Consider the following 22,636-nt stretch of genomic DNA (forward strand, 5'->3'; position numbering starts at 1 on the left):
TCCTCAGTGCCTTCAGCCTGGAATTCTTTTCTCCCTCATGTTCCTGCAGCTGCCTCCTTTAGTCTCTCAACTACTAGGTCACTGCCTCAGAGAGGCCTCCTCATACTTATGAATTACACTTTCTGCTAATTCCAGAGCATTATATTCATGCGCAGTAATAGAAAGCATTAATTTTTAAACATCCATCCCCTTGGTAGAGCTATGTAACATAAGGAACATTTTGTCGCAATCGTTTTCTACCATGTGAATATGTGATACTCTAATCTTAAGAAATCAAGTCAAAGCCTAGGAGATTGAGATTATTTGTGATATATAAGACACACAAATCTAATACAGTAGTTGTACCTGGCTTTCATTATCTTTGTGTTGAAATTTTCCATCATTTATAGCTTGTCCCAAGCACAAAATCCTGAGCAATGATATACCAAGAAATGAAATAACGTGGTCGTAGCACCGTCTGCTTCTGCACACTGGAGGCCACGGATTTATCTGAAGCTTCTTTTTCTTCTCCTTTAGTATCATTAAATATCTCATCAAGTGTCTTTGTTGTAGTAGGTATGGACTGGGGGAGTCAGGATCCCAACCTTTGGTAGTGACCCATGGGTGAAGATGGCACAGAAGAGGCAAGAGAAATAGCATCTTGTGATGAAGATGCAACGTTGCCCCACTCCCTTCACTGTTTTATTCCTGTAGCTAAAGTCAGTACCTAAAATTACTTTGTTATATGTTTTTATTGTTGACCTCGGGCCACAGGAGTGCACGCTCGCTCCTCGAAAGCAGAGTCTTTCCTGCCAGATCTAACGCTGTATCTCGCCCCTAGCAACATGCCCCTGGCACAGAGGACACACTCAGTGACTATTACTGGAATAAGTGAATGCACGAATACTCAAGCCCCAGTCTCACACTCGTTCGGCCATCACGGAGCTCCCCAGCGTAGGGCCCTGAGGCAGGCGCGGCATCCTCCCAGGCTGCCTCGGCGGGACCCTCGCGCGGGGGCCTCTGGGAAGTGTAGTCCGCGCGCCAGCCGCGGCCCACGGGGTTGCGGGAGCGAGGCTCCACGAGCGCAGGCGCACTTCCGGCTCTGTCCCGTCGCTGCGGCCATTGTCCGGTCCCGCTGCGGCTGGGGCCGCTTTGGGCCGCTCCTTCGCACATCAGAATTGGAGAGGACTGAACCTGCAGCGGGAGCGGGAGGAGCTGGCCCGAGCCCTGGGTGGGCCCGAGGTCGCGAAATCCAGAGCCCTCGGGAGGCGGTGATTCCGAGTGCGCGGGTCCGGACGGCACCTCTCACGGGTTTGGCGTGTGTCCGCGGGGCCGCGCCCACCATTCTGCGGGTGGGACTGGGCGTGGCCAGAGGAGAGTGTCCGGGGCACGGCGAGCATTAATTTGGGGGAGGGGGAGCGGCAGGCACAGGCGGGGCTCGCTCAGCTCCCCACCCCTCTCCACTGGGGAAGTGGCTAAGGGGCGGGACGGGGTGGGATCGGCGGTTGCAGCCCTGAGAGTGGGCCCTCTCTTCTCTCCCCAGCCCCAGTCTGGGAGCCGAGCCCTGGTGAGGCAGGAATGGCCCCGAGGCCTCCAACAGCCGCGTCCCAGGTGAGCAGCCCGTTCCTGACTAACCCGGGGCGACCCATCCAGTGAGGCCCCCGGGGCGTGTCTGGAGAAGTCATTGTTCTCCGCTTGAGAGACTCCCTTTCCTGGCTGGGCGGCCCCCCCTGGAGCCTCCTAGCCTTGCGAAATCCAAGGTGTCCAGAGCTGGAGGGAGCGGGCTTCCCAAAATGGGGGGGGGGGGGCCTCACTGTGGGGAGGAGGGGCTAAGGCGAGGGCGATGTGGTCTTGTGGGAGGAGTTAGAGGTGGATGTATTGGAAAGTGTCAATATTGAGAATCCTGAGTGCCAAGCTAATTCCTTGAACTCCGTCAAGGAATGGGTAGGGTGGGGTGACAGGAGAGAAAACTGTAGAGGAAGAAGTGACTGGCAGTAAGTGAGGGAGAGAGGAGCCCCAGCTTCTGACCCAAGGGCCATAGAGAGACCTTAAGGGGCCAAAGAAGACTGGTCAGGACTTGGCTAGGAAGAGGCTGGAGATAAGCTTTCTTGGGCAAGGAGAAAAAAAACCAGGGGGTACTTGTCCTTTGCTTTTCATGTCTTTTTCTGCTTTAACAGTGCACATCCCCAGAAATCCAGCCCTCAGCTTAATTAATATGAAGATGATTTGTGAACTCATTTGTTCTTGTGAGGAAAGAGGCATTTTCTAGAACCATCACGACTCTGAGATTATCCATTGACTTACACAGAGTATATGGGTGAAAATATAACAGGATCCAGTTGGTACTTTAATCTATACTGTCTTTAGAATTAAGGAAAAATCATAGATTCTAGATAGGTGTGTGAGACTATCAAGATCAATTCAGATAAAAATACCCACTATAATGTCCTTTAAAAGCAGTTTACGGTAAGTTAAACACACGCAGTATATAATGCCTTTATGCTTTTTTGCTTCTTGTTGCACGTTTTTGTTTAACAGGGCTGAGCCTTAAGGAATAGGACAAGTAATAATGGAACCAGACAGTTAGTTGGTTTGAGGAGGCCCAGAGCAAATCACTGTTGTCAGCACGTCTCCATACAAAGTGTTTCCTCAGTAGGCTTGAGAATTAGGAAGATTTAACACACTTAGCACCTCATGGGGTTGATAATCCTTTCTGCAGGGGCTGTGGAAGTGGATTTGTGTTCTGAACAGTGAATTTTAGGGACTGCTTTAAACTTCACTTTTAAAGCTGTGTTCCCCAAGCCCTCTGGGTCAGTTCTATTCTCAGGAATGACCTGACACTCCGCTTGGGTTACCTAACTCAGGCGGCAGAGGATGACCAGGGACAAAGGATGGAACAGAACACTAACCTTACAACAAGGGCTTTTTTTTTTTTTTTAAAGATTTTATTTTTTCCTTTTTTCTCCCCAAAGTCCCCCGGTACATAGTTGTGTATTTTTAGCTGTGGGTCCTTCCAGTTGTGGCATGTGGGACGCTGCCTCAGCGTGGTGTGATGAGCAGTGCCATGTCCGCACCCAGGATTCGAACCAATGAAACACTGGGCCGCCTGCAGCGGAGTGCGCGAACTTAACCACTCGGCCACGGGGCCAGCCCCACAACAAGGGCTTTTTAGGCAGAAATTTCCCTTTGTCAGTGGTTCCCCTTCTCTGAGCATGGCTCTCGGGGAGAATGCAAAAGATGGGTAACTGAAACATGTGACTGCTTGCCCAGGAAGTTAATTTAGTGGAGGAAGACAGCCTCTTGCAAAAGTATAACGCAAGAGAGGTGGTGTCAGGTGGTGTTGCAGAGGTCCAGAGGCTGAGTACAGAGCGGAGGGGAGATTCTGCCTGTGGGAGAGAGTCAGTGGACATGTCGCCTTTGAATAGGAGCAGAGTCTAAGCAGGTGAAAATGAAGGGAGTGGGGTTAGACCTGATAGACTGGGGGTCAGGGGAGTTGGGAGGCAAGAAGATAGGGCGCATATTCATGAAACTGTTGCTTTGTGACAGTGGATGTGGGCTGTGGGCAATGGTTGGATGGGAATAGAAGGGAGTTTTTTCTTTTTGGCCTTGGTAATCCCTTCGTTCATTCATTCATCTATTCATTTAGCAGATAGTCATTGAATGCCTGTGATCTGTTAAGACACTTTTTTAGGTGGTTAGGATACATTAGTGAATTTATAAAGGTCTCTGCTTTCATGGAGCTTACATCCCAGAAGGAGAAGACAGAAAAATTCAGTAAGTAAATTATATGATAATCTAGAAGGTGACAGTAGCTCAGAAAAAAAATAAAAGGTACAGAAAGGTAAGAAGGAATGTGGGGGCTTACAGTAGGGGTGTGATTTTAAGTAGGGTGGTCAGGGTAAGCCTTATCCTTGTTGAGATGGTGATGACTGAGCAGACTTGAAGGAGGTGAGGGGAGACAGGTCTGGGGAAGAGCACTCTGGATAGAGGGAACAGCGGGACGTGTGATCAGGGAGCAGTGAGGAGGTTATTGTAGCATGAATCAATGTTTTTGAGCAGGGAACTAGAACAATTCTTCTTAGTTTTAAAGATTGCTGCGAATTATGAAGTGTAGGAGCAAGAGTTTGAAAGTCAGAGCTCCTTTGGAGAGGTGTTTGATGAGTGGGACCTTCCCACTGAGCTTGGCTAACAAATACCTGAAGTGGCTCCAAGTGGGAGGGACTGGGAGCACAGATGGGTGGGGGGGATACCCTGAAAATCCTTAGGATCTGTGGGATTGTTAGTTGCTATATCTAGGTAAACACTATGTATCCTTGTTCGCCTTTTGTTCATTATATGTGTACTACATTTTTAGTTAGGAATAAAAAAAGGTATTTGTCACTCTTAAAGTTGAAGCCCCTAGAACAGTAAGAAATAGGGAAAGTTTTGTGAGAAAAAATCTGTATATGGAGACCTGGTTTCTTGGTGTTTTACCTTGAAGGGGAGGAAATGCAGAGGGACCAGGGCCTGATCTCTATTGACTCCAGATTCCAAGAGCTTTGTGGTTAGACCATCAGGATGAACAAACTCGCCAAAGCTGGCTAATGTCACCCAAACTCAGACATGATGCTCCGGGGCTCCCAGGGGAAGACAAGCCTCTTTTTGAACCAGGTCATGATGTTTGAGGTCAAGGATGTTCCAGCTCCCTTTGTCCGGTCCCCTTTCTCAGCCTCTTCTTGAGCTGACTGGAGCTGGTCTTTAAGCCCCAGATCAAACACTCCTTCCCTGAGATAAGGTCACGTGCCCCTTCAGGGCGTTCCCATAGCACCTGTGCACTCCTGCCATAGTACTGCTCTTGTGTCGTATGGAGTGGCTTGTTGACCCGTCTGTCTCTGTCCTGGGCCACTTGACTCCTTTCATCCTTTGCTCCAAGGTACACACATAGTAAGCGGGTGTTGAATAAGCAAACATTCATAACTGCTTAACTCCAAGCAGCAATTTTATACTTTTTATACGTTTTCTGCTCCTCACATAGCAAAAATTATATTTTTCCAGTTATGCTGATTTTTTTTTTTTTGAGGATGATTAGCCCTAAGCTAACTGCTGCCAATCCTCCTCTTTTTTCTGAGGAAGATTGGCCCTGAGGTAACATCCGTGCCCATCTTCCTCCACTTTCTATGTGGGACGCCTGCCACAGCATGGCTTGCCAAGTGGTGCCATGTCCACACCCGGGATCCAAACCAGTGAACCCTGGGCCGCCGAAGCAGAACGTGCGCACTTAACTGCTGCGCCGCCAGGCCGGCCCTGATTTTCTAATAAAACAATTGCATGAAACAGTGTGACTTTCACTGAACAGTTTTAGGAAATTTTGTCTTTAAGACAATGTTAGAATGTCAAAACCTGTTCCTCTAAGACCTACTTTAAAAATATAATTCTTTTCCTAACTTTTCTATGTCTTGTTCTACTTTTATTTTATTAAAATATATCTTATTAAAGTATGTGAGCAAAATATAATGCAGACTTTTTAATAGAAAAAGTCACTTCTGCTGCCTCCTCTTCAGCACCTCTGTTTGTTTCGGTGAGTTTTCTTCTTTTCTCCCTGTGCATGTTTTTTCTCTTAAACATTTTCAGTTATAACATTTTCAATTTCATATAATTTTTATGGGGATTTTTCTTTTTTTACATCACTTTTAATGACTGTATTATATTGCTTTGCATGAACATACCAAAATTTATTTAACCATTTCTCATAGGACATGTAGGTTGTTTTAAAAATTTTTACTGTAACAAATAATACCCAGATAAAATCCTGTTGGTTACAATAAATAATTTTTTGAAAATACAATTCAAGAAAATTCTTTACATCTGTCTTCTTAAGTGAAATAGCTCTCAGAGTGAGAAATAGAGATCCTTGACAGGTTTTAGTGTCATGCTTATCTTTAATTTGTAGAAACATTCAGATTGCTTTTCATCTTTTTCTGTCTTTTGAAAGAATTTGCCTATAAAACATTTAGATCCAAAGTTTTTATAAAAAAAGATGATTTGGGAACAGTTTTCTCTATTTTCTCCTCAATTATTAAGGTTTCTACCTTTTCATGTCAACGTTGGTGATTTAGAACTTAAAAATTATTCACTTCATTAGTATTTTTTGCGTTTCTTAGCACTACTGGGTATTTTACTGGTTTCTTTATCACTTTATATTTAAATTGATGTTTTTTTGTTTTTTCACTAGATTTGTCAGAAGTTTTTTCTATTTGGTCAGTATTTAAGAGGAACCAGTTTTTAGATTTGGCTATTAATGCCATCATTTTTCTGTTTACCCCTCCTTTTTATAATCCAAGAATTTAATTCACTGATGTATAATTTTTTTAATCCTCGAAATAACTCCTTGTTTTCCTTCATTACCCAGACTCTGTAATTCATTCACTCAGCAGACATTTTTGGAGTGCCTGCTTTGTGCCAGGTGGCACCCACTGTGTGACCCTCTCTGAACGAGAGTCACGCTTCAGAACCAGTCAAGGAAAGGTACCTGCTTCCTGTGGGGTGCCAGTAAGGCTTCAGTGAGGAAATTTATTGAGAGAGTGCATATAAATGACCAAGGTCAGTGCCTGGCAGGCAGCGAGTGTTCCATGAATGTTAGCTGTTGCTTTTTTATAATGAATCACCGGAGGAACTTTTAAAAGTCGTTTGGCAGGGCCCTCCGCGCATGGGCAGTTTTTCTAAATTGGCTGCATGATTCTGGACAATCACAATGTGCTTGGTTTTGGAGATACTGAAATGAAAAAGAGTTTAAGAAATTCTTACGGGAGAAAGGTGTAAATAAACAGCTGCAGTTCTGAAACGGAGATGTGGAGCAAATGCTGAAGGGGGCGAGGGAAAATGAGGCATCTGGAAAAGCTTCAGAAGGAAAAGGACCATTGAACTGGTTCCAGGAGGATGACTAGGAATTTTTCCTGTAGAGCTGAGGGAAGAAAGTACCTGGTGGTCAGAATAGGATGTGCAAAGGCTAAGAGACTTGAAAGAGAATGATGTAGTCAGGGCAAAGAGTCCATGTGGTAGAAGCATGGGGTGTATGTCAGGAAGCAAAGTTTGAGAGAGTGGTGATTCAGTAACCTGGAGAGAATGGCCTGAGCTGGAGATCTAGAACAATCTGGAACAGTGCAGCTCGAAACAAATATAAACTGCATGTGTAATTTTAAATTTTCTAGTAGCCACAATGTAGGAAAAAACAGGTGAATTAAATTTCAGTAATACATATTATTTAACCCAGTATAGCCAAAATATGATTTCTGCATGAACCAATATTTTAAAATTATCGATGAGGTATTTTACATTTCTTTCATATTAAGTCTTTAAAATCCAGTGTATATTTTACACTTATTCCGTATCCCAATTTGGACTAGCCACACAGTGCTCTGTAGCCACGTGGTGGCTAGTGGCTACCATATTAGCAAAGATCTAGAATGCTATTGTCTGGTTTAATGGCATTGTTGGCAAAAGAGGATGTGAGCTGGATTTGAGAGATGAAGGGGGGAGGGACTGAATATGGGAGACATTTTTGAGGCTCTTGGTGATTCCAGGGCATAAAGGAAAAATGAAGAGTCAAGGATGAGGTCCAGGTTTCCAGTTGGGGTATTGTACATGGTGAAACCATTAGCTTAAATAGTGTATCTATGTGTGTATGTAAAGGCCAACAGTAATAATGTTTCTTCTCTTTGTACTTGGTTGTTCCGTATGCTATAACTTTCAGCTTACCAAACTATTACTGGTCTGGTATGAGAGAGCACTGGGTACTTAAGTGAAAATGCCATACTGTATCCCGCTGAATTTAATGTGTTCTAATTGGGCAAACTAACTTGGTCTTAGAGGGGCTAGTTTTTATAAATTGCACTATTTCTGCTCATTAGCTGCCATTCTCTGGTTTTTAGTTTTGCAAGGTTTCAAAGTTACGGAGTTTCCTGAGTTACAATTTGAGCGGATGGACTCCTCCTCTGGAGTTGGCATATGTGGAGTTGGAGAAGTGGGGGAGTGTGTCTCTGTATATTTGCACATGTTGTCCTTTTTGGAAGTGCACTTTCATCCTCTGCTCTTTAAACTCTTATTTCTTCAGTTCAGGGAACTGATGTGATAGATGAGAAAAGTGGATCTCTAGGAGGTTGCTGATTTACCCGAGGATATTACACACCTATTAGTTGTGGAGTTTTTTAGGGGCCTGTGAAATTGAGTCTTCTCAGCTTAATATATGCTTTTTCTAGTTCTTTGCTTTGCTCTCCACTATTTGGCCAACATACTTTTTATGTCAGCATGAGGAAGGGGAACATTTGATACTCGTTAATTTTTAAAAGGAGTTGATGATGAGATCCGGTTACATCTGGAAGAAGGGTGAGCAGGGTCTACAAGATGTTGCTAGATCGTTTCATTGCAGTCTGAGGTATGACCTGCTGCATTGGGAATCCCCTAAAGTTGATCTGACTCAGAGTGGCTAACACACACCAAGGATCCCAGAGTACATTTTGCCTATTTAATCTTGCAAACTCTTGCTTGTCTTTTATGTACCAAAATGGTTCTGGCCTTTGGAGATTGAAAGGTGCCTGAGACAAGGTCTTGACCCTCCAGGAGCACAGTGAAGGACAGGTGACAGGCCGTGACGTAGTATCTTATGAGCTGTGCTGGAGAGAGGCCCAGGGTGGAGAGCCATGGGGGGATGAGAGGACACTTAGCCCAGACCTGGGGCCCCGAGGAGGGAACTTGACTGAGTCTTGGTGAGAGAGTAAGTGTTAGCTAGGCAGAAGAGGGGAAGCCAAGCATTTTGAAGCAGCACTTGCAGAGGCGAAAGAGATCCTTTGGTTTCAAGGAGCTATAACTCTTCCGCATGCTGAATTATGGGGTGTGAGGGGAGGAGAAACCAGAGCGGAGGCTGTGGAAGTAAGGTAGGGACTAAGTTATGATGGGGTCTGAAGCTCGCACTAAGGAATCTAAATTTAATCCCAAGAAAAGTATTTATTAAATATTTGTGGAGCACCTGCTATGTGCCAGTCCTGTTCCGGGCAATGGAGATTCAACTATAAGGAAAATAGGTAGTGTTCCTGCTCTCGTGGAGTTTAAGTTCTGCTGTGGAATACAGACTGTAAGCAAATAAAAATATATGTCAGGTGGAAAGCACTATGAAAAAGGGAAAAAGTGTGACAGTGAAGGCTGTGGGTGCTCTTTTATGTAGGATAGTCAGGGAAAGTTGTGGTTATGAGGTGGCATTGAAACAAAGAACTGAAGGAAGTGAGTGGGGAACCACATGTGTATCTGCAGGAAGAGGCTTCCAAGTCAAGGAACAGCCATAGCAAAGATTCCAAGGCAGAAGCATGTGTAGCATGTTCCAGGAATCCTAAAGAGGGCAGCGTGAGTGAAGGGGAGGGAGCAGTAGGTTGGCGATGAGTTTCAAGAGGAAGTCAGGAGATCGTGGGGGGCCAGATTGTGAAGGGCTGTGTAGGCCACTGGAAAGACTTTGGCTTTTACTTGGGATGAATTGGGATGCCATTGGAGGCTTTAAGCAAAGGAGTGACTTGATCTGACAGGTTGTGGCAAGATCACCCCAGTTGTTATATGGACAACAGACTGGGGAATGGGACATGAGTGGAAAAGGAGAGACAAGTCAGGAGATTGTAGCAGTGGTCCAGGTAAGAGATGGTGGTGGCATGGACTAGGGTGAGGCTGGTAGGAACAGGGAAAAGTGGGAAGAAATTAAAGGTTTATAAGCATGATCAAATTTGTGTTTTAGAGAAGTGACTCTGATAGTGCATGGGAAAAAGAGTCGGTGAGACCAAGAGTAGGAGCTCAGAGACCAGTTATTGCCCTGCCAAGGCAAGAGATGATGAGTGGCTTGGACTAGACATTTGTTTACTGGTCAACACATTCTTTACTGTTACTGCAGCCTACTCAGGGAAGCAGAATAAAGTCAGGAGACCATGTGTTAATATGGGGAACCAGTTAAGCAAAGGAATCCAGGTTGCCCGCTGACTATCTGTTACTAAACCTAAGGGGCTGGATGTTTAGAGGACAGTAGGCAAGAGAGAGAAGGTGTTTGCTTCTCACAACCTAACTTAAAGTGTTGGCCTTGGTCAAAACCCTTTTTCCCTGCTGGCCGTGCATTTCCCAAGTCCAGCCTTCCTTCTCAAGTTTCTCAATCCCTGGATTGGAGTACCACTTTTTCTTCTCCCATCCAGTTGGTATTTACCTCATAAGGCCCGGGGCCTAGCCTACCTTGAAGCTTCTCTCCCTCTCCCAGTCTTCCCTGCCCTGAACGTCTGTATCATCTCACTTTACTATGTATCGTCTCAAATAAATAACATGTTTTAAAATAAACTGAAACCTAGTCAAGGACTGCAGTTGTTTGTTTTGTTTTGTTTTTTGAGGAAGATTAGCCCTGAGCTAACATCTGCTGCAAATCCTCCTCTTTGTGCTGAGGAAGACTGGCCCTGAGCTAACATCCGTGCTCATCTTCCTCTACTTTATATGTGGGACGCCTACCACAGCATGGCATGCCAAGTGGTGCCACGACCCCACCCAGGATCCAAACTGGTGAACCCCAGCCACTGAAGCGGAACGTGCACACTTAACCGCTGCGCCACTGGCCCGGCCCCAGGATTGCAGTGTTTTTGATTTACATTTTTATTTTGCCACAGTGCATATGGTAAAGCCAGGCACCTTATAAATATCTAGTGTTATCTTACCTGGCACAGTCAGATTCATGACCTCAGTCAGAACACTCTGCCCCATTTCGAGCCTTTCCTGTTCCTGTGGGGACACAGCTGCAGTGTTGAGCAGGAACGTGATACAGAGGAGCCATTGTTGTGTGTGGAAGCAGTCATGCCTCTCCCTCAGGAGGAGATAGGGCCACTCCTGTCTTCTCTAAAAGTCAGATCTCAGCCATCTCTTTGTGGCTCAACCCAGGAAACATGTTTAGGGTGGTCAGGCACATGCTGGATACTGGTGTTTTAGAGTTTAAAAAAATATGTATATTTCCTGCCCTCTTAATGCTCACCATCTAACTAGGAAATAAGTCTATTTCCTATTAGGTTTATTTGAATACTTGTGCGTGTGCTAAGTGGCTGAAAGAACGTAAAATGGGATTGGCCCCCCAGTGGGGAATCAGAGCACTTCACAAAGATCTGCTAACCAACACCAGAAGTGTGAAATGGAATTAGCAAGGGAAAGACTGGTGCGAGAATAGGGAGAAAATGATACTACCCAGGAAACAGAGAAGTTCAGCTCTGTCTAAGCATGTGGGGAGAAGGGTGGGGAATTAGGCAGAAACCTCCGTGTGACCTTCCCTCACTGCGCCGGCAAACTCATAGCTCTGCTTTCAACATCTTTTCGTACTAATTGTCTTTATTATACACTTCTTGAGGTAGAAATCTAACCAAAGGAGATATTTCGAGTAAGGCATGGTGACAGGTATCTCCTGGCGTACTGAGGCAGACCTCGGAACTGACAATTGAAAGACATAGGGTTCCTCAGGCAGCCTGGTTTCAGTGGGGTGGTGAGGAAGAAGTGATGGGAGTGGGATATGAAGTGTGAAAAGACCTTTAACCAAGCAATTCCGATTCTAGCTAGCTAACCTACAGAAATTCTAGCATATTTACACAAAGAATATGTATTGCGTAATGTTTGTAATAGCAAAATATTGGAAATAATGCAAATATCTCTTAACAGGAACTGGTCCGTTTATTCATTCACCAAGTATTTTTTAAGCTCCACTGTGTGCTGGGCATCATTCTAGGTACTAGGCATGTAACTGTGATCAACATAGATCAAGTCCCTGTTCTCATGCAGCTCACGGTGAGGGAGACAGAGAAGCTAACAAGTAAGCCATCTCAGATAATGGTTAGAGGTACAAGTGCACTTTGATCTGAATCTGTTTGCTTCCTGAGTTCAGGGGGCAGGAATTTAGACAGTGAGAGATACCTATGCTAGGAGAAAAAGACAGCATAGTATAATGTGATGGAGAGTAAATTAGAGGGGGATGCTCAGACAACTTTCCTGAGGAGGCAGTGCTAGAGATGAGACTTAAATAACTAGTAACTAGTTGTCAACCATGTGGAGATCCTAGGGGGAGAGGGAGTACCAAGCGTAAAGCCCTGCGGTGGGAACAAGCTCGATGTGTTCAGGGATCGGTAAGGGCAGCATGGCTAGAGCCCGTGAGTGGTGGGGGACTCTGAAGCTTATTCTTAGTACAGTGGGGTGCTGTTGGTCTTAGGTAATGGATATGTTCTGATACAACTGTACTGTGGAGTGCTAGGAAGCAATTCAAAGGGATAAGGTGAAATTAAATATACCACTGTGGGAAGATCTCCAAGATACATAGTTAAATGTAGAAAGCAATTGTAAAACAACGTATATGGTATTTCAGAAAACAAGACTGTGTGTGAGAGAGAGAGAGAGAAACATGCAAAAGGAACTCTTAAGTGGATACACCAAATTGTTAAAGTGATTATTTCTAGGGACTATGGTGGGATTGGTGATGGGGGTGAAGGTGGGCTGTCACTTTTTACTCCTCATTGTATTTGGATTTCGTGACAAAGGAAGTACACAGACAGTGAGGAATTGGTGGTTGTATAAAAAGGCTTGGCTTTTAAGGGAAACAAGAAGAAAGCTAAGCAGGGATATAGGATTGCAAGACGTATTGCCCCTCATGACTTTCCTGCCTGCCACATTAGATTCTTCATCGAATTATGTAAATAGCTGGTGTATTTAACCCAACATTGGCCCCTCAGGATATCAAAACGTGTGATCGCTGCTTCTGATTGACCCTACAGTATGTTTCCAGTATTGCCAGGGGAGCATTTGTGGGGTTGATCCCTACTTGAGCACGAATGTGATCCTACAGGAATCAGTGACATTCAAGGATGTCGCTGTGGACTTCACCTGGGAAGAATGGCACTACGTGGACCCTGCTCAGAGGCGCTTGTACAGGGATGTGATGCTGGAGAACTACAGCCACCTGGTTTCTCTTGGTAAGGACCACCTCTCAGTGTCTTGCATATTGGTGCGTCTTTCCTTTCTCACTTGCTAAGGTTGTGGGGCTCATAGTTTGGGTGACTGTGAGCAGGGTATTTAGAGTCAGAGCTTGTTCATCTTTTGGGGACCCAGCTTTATAGGTTTCTGAGCCTATAAGAGGTCTTTCTTTTGCAGAATTGGAAATAGGCCATTTGATTGCATGCCTCCTCAAGCTGTAACTTTATTTTCCTTCAGAGTTCCTGAGGATCAGGGACTAGTACTGACTTGTAGGAGGGTTCTTTATCCACTTGCACAAACAACCAAATTGTGTATTTACCCATGAGCAGGATATCAAGTTTCCAAGCCAGAAGTGATCTTCAAATTGGAGCAAGGTGAAGAGCCATGGATAACAGAGGGAGAAATCCAAAGGCCTTTCTGTCCAGGTAACTGAGTGAGAATCAAGCATGTAATAATCAGTGCAGACAGTGGCACAGCCAAGGGAGGGGAGGCACCTTTGAATTGCTGCCTGGGAGCTCCTAGACTTGCAGAAGAGGCTGAGCATCTCTGGATGACACCTCTGGTGTCTCCCTTCTCCAGCCGGCTGCTCCTGCTGCTGGTAGGTCTTAGAGGGAAAGGTCCCCTTTTTCCTTTCCAAAAGTAGCCCTTTGTCCTACATTCTCTCTCCCTATCCTGTAACCCTGCTTGCTGGATTATTTTCTCCTCTGGTGTCCTCAGTCTCCCTTCATTATTTAGAGATCCCTTTTCTCACTCATTCAGACATTAATTGAACTTCTGTGTCTCCTCCTTGCTTTGTTGTGCTGCTTTCTCTGTTGGTGGCCTCAGACTTGTAGGAAATACCCACAGCCGTGATTCTCCCTCCCTCCATACCTTGCCTTCAGACTTCTTTCCCCAACTGCATTCCTATAACACCTGTTTGGGAAATGATACCATCTTTCTTCTATCCTGCCTTCATGCCGCTTTGATTCGTTGCCTCCCTCCACAGTTCCTGGACCGTCATCCTCTCCTGGTCTTCTGACTTGCTAAGTGCTTCCTGGCTTTAGGTCTTTGGCCTTTCTTGCTTTTCTCCTTAAGAAAATTTGCCTTAAGGAGTCTTCTCTCCAGCTTCCTCCCCTTTCTTTCTATATTACCTCCCTAAAAGGGTGCCTGCCTTCTGTGGTTGCAGCTCTTTATTCTATGCTGTAGACTCAGAAATTGTTCTTACTTGTAGCCTGGTCACTTTTTTTGCGTCTCACAGGACACCTTCACTTGGGAGTCTCATGCAGTTCTTATTTAAAGACATAAAATCTAAATTAATCCTCTTTCATCCCCAGCCAGCATGTTTTGCTAGTTTGCCCATTACATGTTTCTCCCCGGCCTATTAAAAACCAGTGGATTTCTAATCCCTCAGGCCAGACACCACAGTCAGTTTAGTCTTTTTCTTTCAACCTTGGTTATTTTCCTCCTTTGAGAAGTATCTTAGATTTGCCTGCCTTTTAACTCCCACTGGTGACATCCTAAACCAGGCCTCAGGCATAGATTACTGTAATTCCCAGTTGAAATTGCTACTCTATCTTTTCTTTTTATGCTCCATATTGGATTTTTTAAATCATAGCTTTATTGAGAGAAGTCACATAACATAAAATTTACCCTTTTAAAGTGTACAGTTCAGTGGTTCGGATATATAGGGTTGTGCAACCATCACTATTATCTAATTACAGAACATGTTCAATACCCCAAAAAGAAATCCCATACTCATCAGCTGTCACTTTCCATTCCCCATTGCCCCCAGCTCCTGGCAACCATTAATCTACTTTTTATCTCTCTGGATTTGCCTATTCTGGATGTTTTCTACAAATGGAATCACATAATACATAGCCCTTTGTGACTGGCTTCTTCGACTTGGCATAATGTTTTCAAGGTTCACTCATGTTGTAGGATGTGTGACTTCATTCCTTGTATTGCTAAGGAGTATCTCATTGTATGGATATACCACGTTTTGTTCATCTATTTATCACTTGTTGCACCATACTGGATTTTATTGCTTTATTTTCATAAACCACCCACCTCTGACAAAACCTTGCTATTACTACCTGTACCACATTGTAGGAAACAGAGACTCCCTTGATTTAAAGATTTCCATCATACCTTCCAGTATTATCTTTTATTCTTCCTAACATAAGCTCCACTTAAGTTGAACTTCTTTTAAATGTTCTCTGTAAATAGCATATACTGTCTCTCATTAGATAATACTTTCTGCCTATTTAAAGCCATCTATCCTTGAGTTCGAGGTCTGTCTAATCCATGACACCTAATATACACTAATATGTTTATTTCTTCCTTCTCTGATCACAAATACCATTTATATCATCTCTACCTCACAAATTCAGATTTAATAATATACCATCTGCTGGTTTTGCTTTTTTTTCAGTTGTCAAAAGATTGAGTCTTGTTTCTGTTGTTAGATTTCAAGCTCCTAGAGAGTTTATTTATTATATTTCTATATATTCTGTCTGTGTTGCAGAGCATATAGAAGACAGTCAGAAATTACTTAATCGCTTGTTAGGTAATCTGGCTTGGGGGAGAACTTTCTCACATTCATTTCAACAAACATTTCTTGAATGTCCCACTGAGAAGTATTCTAAAAGAAATACAAAGCATTCTCTGTACTTGGGAATTTAGAATTGAGTCTTGTTCCAGGGTAAGGAATTTTGGGGTTTAGGGCCCCTTAGTTGCTGTTTTTTTCCCTCCTAACATTTTATTATGAAAATTTTCAAACATATGAGAAGTTGAAAAAATTATGCAGTGAACACCATATACGTACCACCAAGAGTCTATAGTTGTTAACATTTTGTTATATTTGCTTTATCACATATTTCTTCATCTCTCCATCTATCAATCCATTTTACTTTCTGATGCATTTCCAAGTAAGTTGCAGACGTAAGTACATTTAACCCCTACATACATCAGCATGCATATCACTAATTACAGTTCAATATTTGTTTGGGTTTTTTTTTTAAAGAACACATTACATACAATGAAATAGACAACTCTTTTATGTACTATCCAGTTGGTTTTGACAAACGCAGTCACCCGCCTAACCCGAACTGGGATCGATATGAAACATTTCCATCACCCCAGAAACCTCCCTCCCCTTGGTTTTTAAAGGTTGCCATTCTTAGAACCTAGAAATAAATTAATTCTCTATTAGTATTCTCTATTAGGTTAAACAGAGGTTTAGAGATCAATTTATTAGGCAGATTAAAATCTTTTTGATTAAGAGAGATGAGTAGTGTAGAACCAGAACTCACATAGACTAAAACCATAGTCCCAATTTCAAGGGCAAGGATGATTTGCCTCCTGAAATATTAATTTGTTTTCAGTTTGTGAAGTATAGCCCTTGATCTCCAAGTATGTGAGAGAATCATTTCACTTAGATCACTGGCTGCAGATTTTCTCTGCAGGGTTTGAAGATCTGGAGCCTCAGAGGTCACTTTAAAGAAATCATGAGATGGATGCATTAGGAAGATAGATTCTGTTGTTTGTAAAATGCACAGGGGGCACAGAGAGCAGAGAGGACCCTGTAGGATGGAGTATGATCCTATTCTGTTTGTATCTATGCCTAACACACTCATGCTCACTTATTCCCTTACTCCCTAAGCAGCCCTCCTAGATGAGCGTCTTCATTCTAGACTTCCATACACTCTGGCTCTGCAATCTGCACTATCACCTCTCTTTGCTTTCCTTTCCTGCATTTTGGATCTTCTCCCCAAGCTATAGGACTAATTTCAAAACAGAGGCATGTATAATTTACGTCTTTCATTTCCTCATTCCTACTGTAGCATTTTGTTTCAACGGGAGGGAACAGGGGATTTTTGCACCTTGGATTTCTTTCAGACTGGAAGACCAGGCCTGAAGCCAAATCACCAAATCTGCAGCAGAGCACATCTGAAATATCCCGTAGCACTGATGATCTCTCACGTGCCACGTTAGAAGACACTTGGGATGTTAGTAGCCAGTTAGAGAGGCACCAGGAAAACTGGAAGAGACATCTGGGGCCAGATGCATCCACCCAGAAGAAAATCACACCAGAGGAAAGCTTTGAGCAAAATAAATTTGGTGAAAACTCTAGATTGAACACAGACCTGGTTACACAATTGAACATTCCTTCAAGGCCTAGTGAATGTGATACACTTGGAAGCAATTTGGGACATAATTCTGACTTACCTAATCAGAATAATATCCTTGCAAAAAAGAAACCTTATAAATGTAATAAATGTAGAAAAGCCTTTATTCATAGATCATCGCTTACTAAACATGAGAAAACTCATAAAGGAGAGGGAGCTTTCCCAAGTGGTACAGATCAGGGAATTTATCCTGGAAAGAAACACCATGAATGTACTGACTGTGGGAAAACCTTCCTGTGGAAAACACAACTTACTGAGCATCAGAGAATTCACACTGGGGAAAAGCCCTTTGAATGTAACGTGTGTGGGAAGGCCTTCCGGCATAGCTCATCCCTTGGTCAGCACGAGAATGCTCATACTGGAGAGAAACCCTACCAGTGTAGTCTCTGTGGGAAAGCCTTCCAGCGCAGCTCCTCCCTTGTTCAACACCAGAGAATTCACACTGGAGAAAAACCCTATCGATGTAATTTATGTGGGAGGTCTTTTAGGCATGGCACATCCCTCACTCAACATGAGGTCACGCATAGTGGAGAGAAACCCTTCCAATGTAAGGAATGTGGGAAAGCCTTTAGTCGATGTTCTTCCCTTGTCCAGCATGAGAGGACTCATACAGGAGAGAAACCTTTTGAATGTAGCATATGTGGGAGGGCTTTTGGTCAGAGCCCATCCCTTTATAAACATATGAGGATTCATAAGAGAGGCAAACCTTACCAAAGCAATAACTACAGTATAGATTTCAAGCACAGCTCATCTCTTACTCAAGATGAAAGCACTCTCACTGAAATGAAATCCTATCATTGTAATGACTGTGGGGAAGACTTCAGTCACCTTGCAGACTTTACTGACCATCAGAGGATCCATACTGGAGAGAACCCCTATGATTGTGAGCAGGACTTTAACCAACAACCTATTTCTCATCCTGGAGAGAAGCCCTATCAGTGTAATGTATGTGGAAAAGCTTTCAAAAGGAGTACAAGTTTCATAGAGCATCACAGAATTCATACTGGAGAAAAACCCTATGAATGTAATGAATGTGGAGAAGCCTTCAGTCGACGCTCATCACTTACTCAACATGAGAGAACCCACACTGGAGAGAAACCCTATGAATGTATTGACTGTGGGAAAGCCTTCAGTCAGAGTTCATCCCTCATTCAGCATGAGAGAACTCATACTGGAGAAAAACCCTATGAATGTAATGAATGTGGGCGAGCCTTCCGAAAGAAAACCAATCTGCACGATCATCAGAGAATTCATACTGGAGAAAAACCCTACGCTTGTAAAGAATGTGGAAAAAACTTCAGTCGAAGCTCAGCTCTTACTAAACACCAGAGAATTCATACACGAAATAAACTCTAGAAACCCTGAAATTAAGGAATATGCAAAAAGCTTTAGCTAAAATATTGTTCAGGATCAGAGGATTCTTACATGAGAGAAAGCTTGAGAATGTATTCAGTTATGTGTGTGTTTGTATGTTGCGTGTGGAGAAAACTGCTAGTAGACTTTTTTAAATAAATAAAAGCCACATTCTCAGATCTGATTATAAACTTTTGTAAGAAACAACTACAAATATCGTATATAACCAGTTGGAAATTATATGCTTCTATATTGGACTTTATAAAGCTTTTGAATATATGTATGCAGGAGATCACCAACATTGAACAGTTTGACTTGTAACTCTTATTTACAGGCTTTTTTTAATAAATAAAAATCCTGCAGTAGTGACCAAAATTCACTTTTTAAAATTGCTTGACAACTGCATTCAGCTGCAGCTCTTACATTAAATTCACCATGGAAACCAATTCCACCTCTAGGAATTCACCATCCGAAGAATTAGGTCAACTGATCCAACCACTTCACTGTACAGATGAAGAAACTGAAAGCCAAAGATGTGAAGTGGTTTGCACAGTGTGATGCAGCTTATAATGGCAAAGCTGGGTGGAGAATGCAGGTCTCCTGGATCTTTGGCCCCATGGTCTTGCCACTAAAAAGGTATTTTGGAATTCAGAGAGCTTTAAAATAAATCAGATTCATGAACATTTAATGAGCACTCATGAGTTGGGTACTTTGGGAATTCATAAAAGCATAAGAGGCCCCCAAACATACGCAAATTTGTCACAGACTTACTGAAAGCAGCTTGTTGGAAGCTTGTAAACCAAAATGTTAACAGAAGCTGTAAATAGTTGAACTACTGGTAACTTTTTTCCTTTTCCCAAGTATCATAATTACACTTTCAGTTAACATGCATTGGTTTCGTAAAACTATCAAATACTCTTATTGTGCTTTTTATGACACTCCCATGAAAGAGCACTGTCCCAAGCTTCCTATAATGAATCAATGGGAAAACAACACAAAGCTAAGAGGAGAATTTTTCCCCAAATTCATTTTACTGTAGAGAAGTATATATCCAATTATCCATTGCCATAAAATTTGTCTTTAAATCAGTTTAAAGAATCAGCATGTAATGGTTCATTTTCTGTGCCAAGGAAATATTTTGCCATAAAAGAATTAACTTTTTTAGCTCTGTGCTGCTTTCCCATCAGTAAAGCATGAGCTAAATTTCAGTAGCCCACTCCAATATTTAATGTCCCCTAATGCCTCCTATGGGCTATCATAAAGGAATTTCTAGAAACTTTGTTGGCTCATTGGCACCAACAGTGCAGATAAATTTGGAAGCAGCTGTGGACACTGACCCCTTTCACACAAGAGCCTTTTTCCCTTAAGATAAGCAGATCTTCCCACCCTAATGATGGATCATGGGGAGGAGTGATATCCGTGGTGTTGATGGTGAACCTTCCCTACTGGCTGCTTTGCAAGGCGGGTAGCAAGACCCATCATCCTTGTCTCATCCTGGATAACATGAGGCAGCTCCCAAACATTCTTCATAATTCTTTGCAGGAGAAATGTACAAGGGGGCCAAGATGTGGGATGTCTGGCTCGATGAGTCTATCATGTGGAGCAGGATGGGGTGCTCCATAGCAGATCTGCCCTTCCGAGACAGTTAACCATTCAAAAATACCTTGTTAGGTGATGTTCCATGCTCAGCACACACACAATGCCAAGGTCATGCTTGTGTTATCTGATGACATAGTTTGACAATGGGTAATTCTACTCCATCCCTCCCCTACTGGTTGGCTAGGATGCCTATCAGGAACTCATTTTGATGCTGATTGTTTGGGGATCCCAATAGTGAACTCTTTGCAAGAATGGCATGAATTGTGACCAAGTGAGTGCTACCCTACTGTTATGGAAGTTTATAAAGACTTAGTTCCAGAAGACCCAAAGGAGACTGCTGGTTTATGTGTGGAGCCTGGCCTAGATCCAATCAACCTCTGAATTTCAGTGTATCCTCATTGATAGGGAGCCCAGGATGTATGTGTGGCTGATAAAGCAAAGGATTCTCTTGTCCCAGCAACTATGCACCATGCATTTATTAACCCCCAGCTTTCTAGGCCACGTGAAATGCATCCTTGTAACATCATTGTATTATTTCAATAAATAGCCTTCTTAGTTGATGGGAGTCAGTTTGTCTTTTTCAATTTTCAGAGCTTGGCTAAGACTAAAGAGTGGCACATCAAGGAGGAGGGATTAACGGCTAAACAAAGCACAGCCAGGTGAGTTGTTAATAGGTACCATTTATTGAATGCTTCCTATTTGAAAGAAATGGTGCTACGTATTTTACAGCCATCATTTCATTAATCCTTAGAAGTACCCATTCTAGGTCTTGTGGTAGCTTTTGTCTTTGCCCAGCTGTTTTCTCCCTCTTCCTCTTGTAACAGTCCCTGCTGTGCTGACCACAGGAACACAAGTCAAGACATCCATGGGGCTTGGTGATAGTTCTAGGGGGAAGCATGTGACCTAGTTGAGTCAGTCGGAGTTCTTTGCCAGAACTTTTTCAAAATAGAGTTGGCAGGGACACTTTAATTTTGAGGTTGCTATGCTGGAAAAGTGAAGGCCTTGAGCTGCCTGGAGCCTGATTCCTTATCAGAGGGGAGGTCTGTTGTAGTAGGAGAGGATGCAGCTGATGTGATGGTGTTCTCATTTCTAATCCCTGAGGTCCTTGGTCCTGGCTTAATTTCTGAAACCTTTCCTGGCATTCACTGGGCTCCCCACTATCAGTCCAATGATCCCCCCCTTTTGGATTAAACTAATTTGTCAGATTTCTGTTGCTTGCATTAAAGAAACCTAGTACATATATTATATTCTTGTTTTATAATAGGGGGAAAAACCCAGAGATGTAATTCACTTGAGGTAGCACTGCCCATGACAGATTCAGGCTTCGAACCCAGGACTATCTGGCTGCAAAGACATAGCACTTAACCTCTCACTGTCTCCAGAGCCATGTTATGTTCAAGGAGCGGCATATGACGCAACATCGTTGGAGGGGTGAGTGGATGAAGGAATGTAGTGATAGGTTGTAGGCCATGCAGAGACAAAACAATGAAGGGCCTTGGAATGTTTTTCCTATTTCAGTAAATTAAATCCCCTAAATTCACCCGCGACCTTTACACTTAATCTATCAGTTATTTACATTTGCCCATACTGTAGATAAGATCTTGTATCGTATTTTAAAAAAAATGTTCATCATAGATATTTTCCACGTTCCTACACAGTCTCAAGAGCTCCTTAACAAGTAAGTCCCCTACTTTTGCAACATACTTGGATTGTTTTTGGTGGTGTTTTTTATAATAATGACATTGAATACTTTATTTTTTTAAGCACCCCTCCTCTTTTTCTTATAGAACCTTTTCTTAAAATATCCAGAATGAGAGAAAATATCCAAAATGGGATTACTGGGTCAGCCTGTGTAGGTTAGTATAACCAGATGATGTGAGACTCATACAAGAATACACTGAATACAACAGCACAGAAATAATAGTCTCAAAATTGCAAAAGGAAGCCAGGAGAAAACCAGTCTCCCGCTCCTGATGTCTGGGTGTCTCTGGGGAAGGCCCCAGGCAGGCATTATGTCCACCAGAGCGTCTGGCGCAGCTCTGTGCCAGCTTGGGAAGATAAGACTGCAGTTAGAAGACACGATGATGGTGCTGCCCGATTCCTTATAGCTGCTGAACTAGTTAGTTCTTACTCATCTGTTAAAATGCAAATGTCACTTCAGGGAAGGTTTTAATGACTGCCCTACTTAAACCAAATCAGTCTCCTTTTATATTTTCACAGATTACTGTTAATGTCCTTCATGTTACCACAATTTGTGATTGTTTGCTTGTCTCCCCACCCCACCCTGCACTCAGTTGTGAGTTCCAGGAAGGCAGGGTCCGTGTCTACCTTGCTAACTTTTTTTGTTCCCCTGCTTATCACAATGCATAAGTAGGTACTTAATACCTTGTTAAATGAGAGATGAAGTGGAGATTTGTTGATAGACAAAGAAGACTGGCTTATAAATGAAAAGGTAATCAGTCTTGAAATCAGAATATTGCAAAAGAAAGCAGTAAGTTACTATTTCATGCCCATTAGATTGGCAAAAATTTGGAAGTCTGGCGGGGGAAAAT

The 22,636-nt window shown here is 43.1% G+C and overlaps 1 protein-coding gene across 13 annotated transcripts; it reads left to right on the plus strand.

Moving 5' to 3' along the window:
• Positions 1–293: 293 nt before the first annotated feature.
• On the plus strand, positions 294–21,486 carry ZFP90 (ZFP90 zinc finger protein). Of its 13 annotated transcripts, XM_044761117.2 has the most exons (6): positions 294–1,290; positions 1,523–1,590; positions 12,839–12,965; positions 13,296–13,391; positions 20,676–20,743; positions 21,349–21,486. In XM_044761117.2, exons 1-5 carry the CDS (start codon positions 825–827, stop codon positions 20,684–20,686), a joined length of 768 nt encoding a protein of 255 aa, XP_044617052.1. In that variant the 5' UTR covers positions 294–824; the 3' UTR covers positions 20,687–20,743; positions 21,349–21,486. The 13 variants fall into 13 exon arrangements, with proteins under 13 accessions (XP_044617052.1, XP_070356476.1, XP_044617047.1 ...); XM_070500375.1 differs by lacking the exons at positions 20,676–20,743; positions 21,349–21,486 and adding an exon at positions 16,843–20,642 and having other exon boundaries at positions 13,296–13,564; XM_044761112.2 differs by lacking the exons at positions 20,676–20,743; positions 21,349–21,486 and adding an exon at positions 16,843–20,642.
• Positions 21,487–22,636: the final 1,150 nt, after the last annotated feature.

The sequence above is a fragment of the Equus asinus genome, chromosome 28 (assembly GCF_041296235.1).
Source record: "Equus asinus isolate D_3611 breed Donkey chromosome 28, EquAss-T2T_v2, whole genome shotgun sequence".
NCBI classification, from domain to species: Eukaryota; Metazoa; Chordata; class Mammalia; order Perissodactyla; family Equidae; genus Equus; species Equus asinus.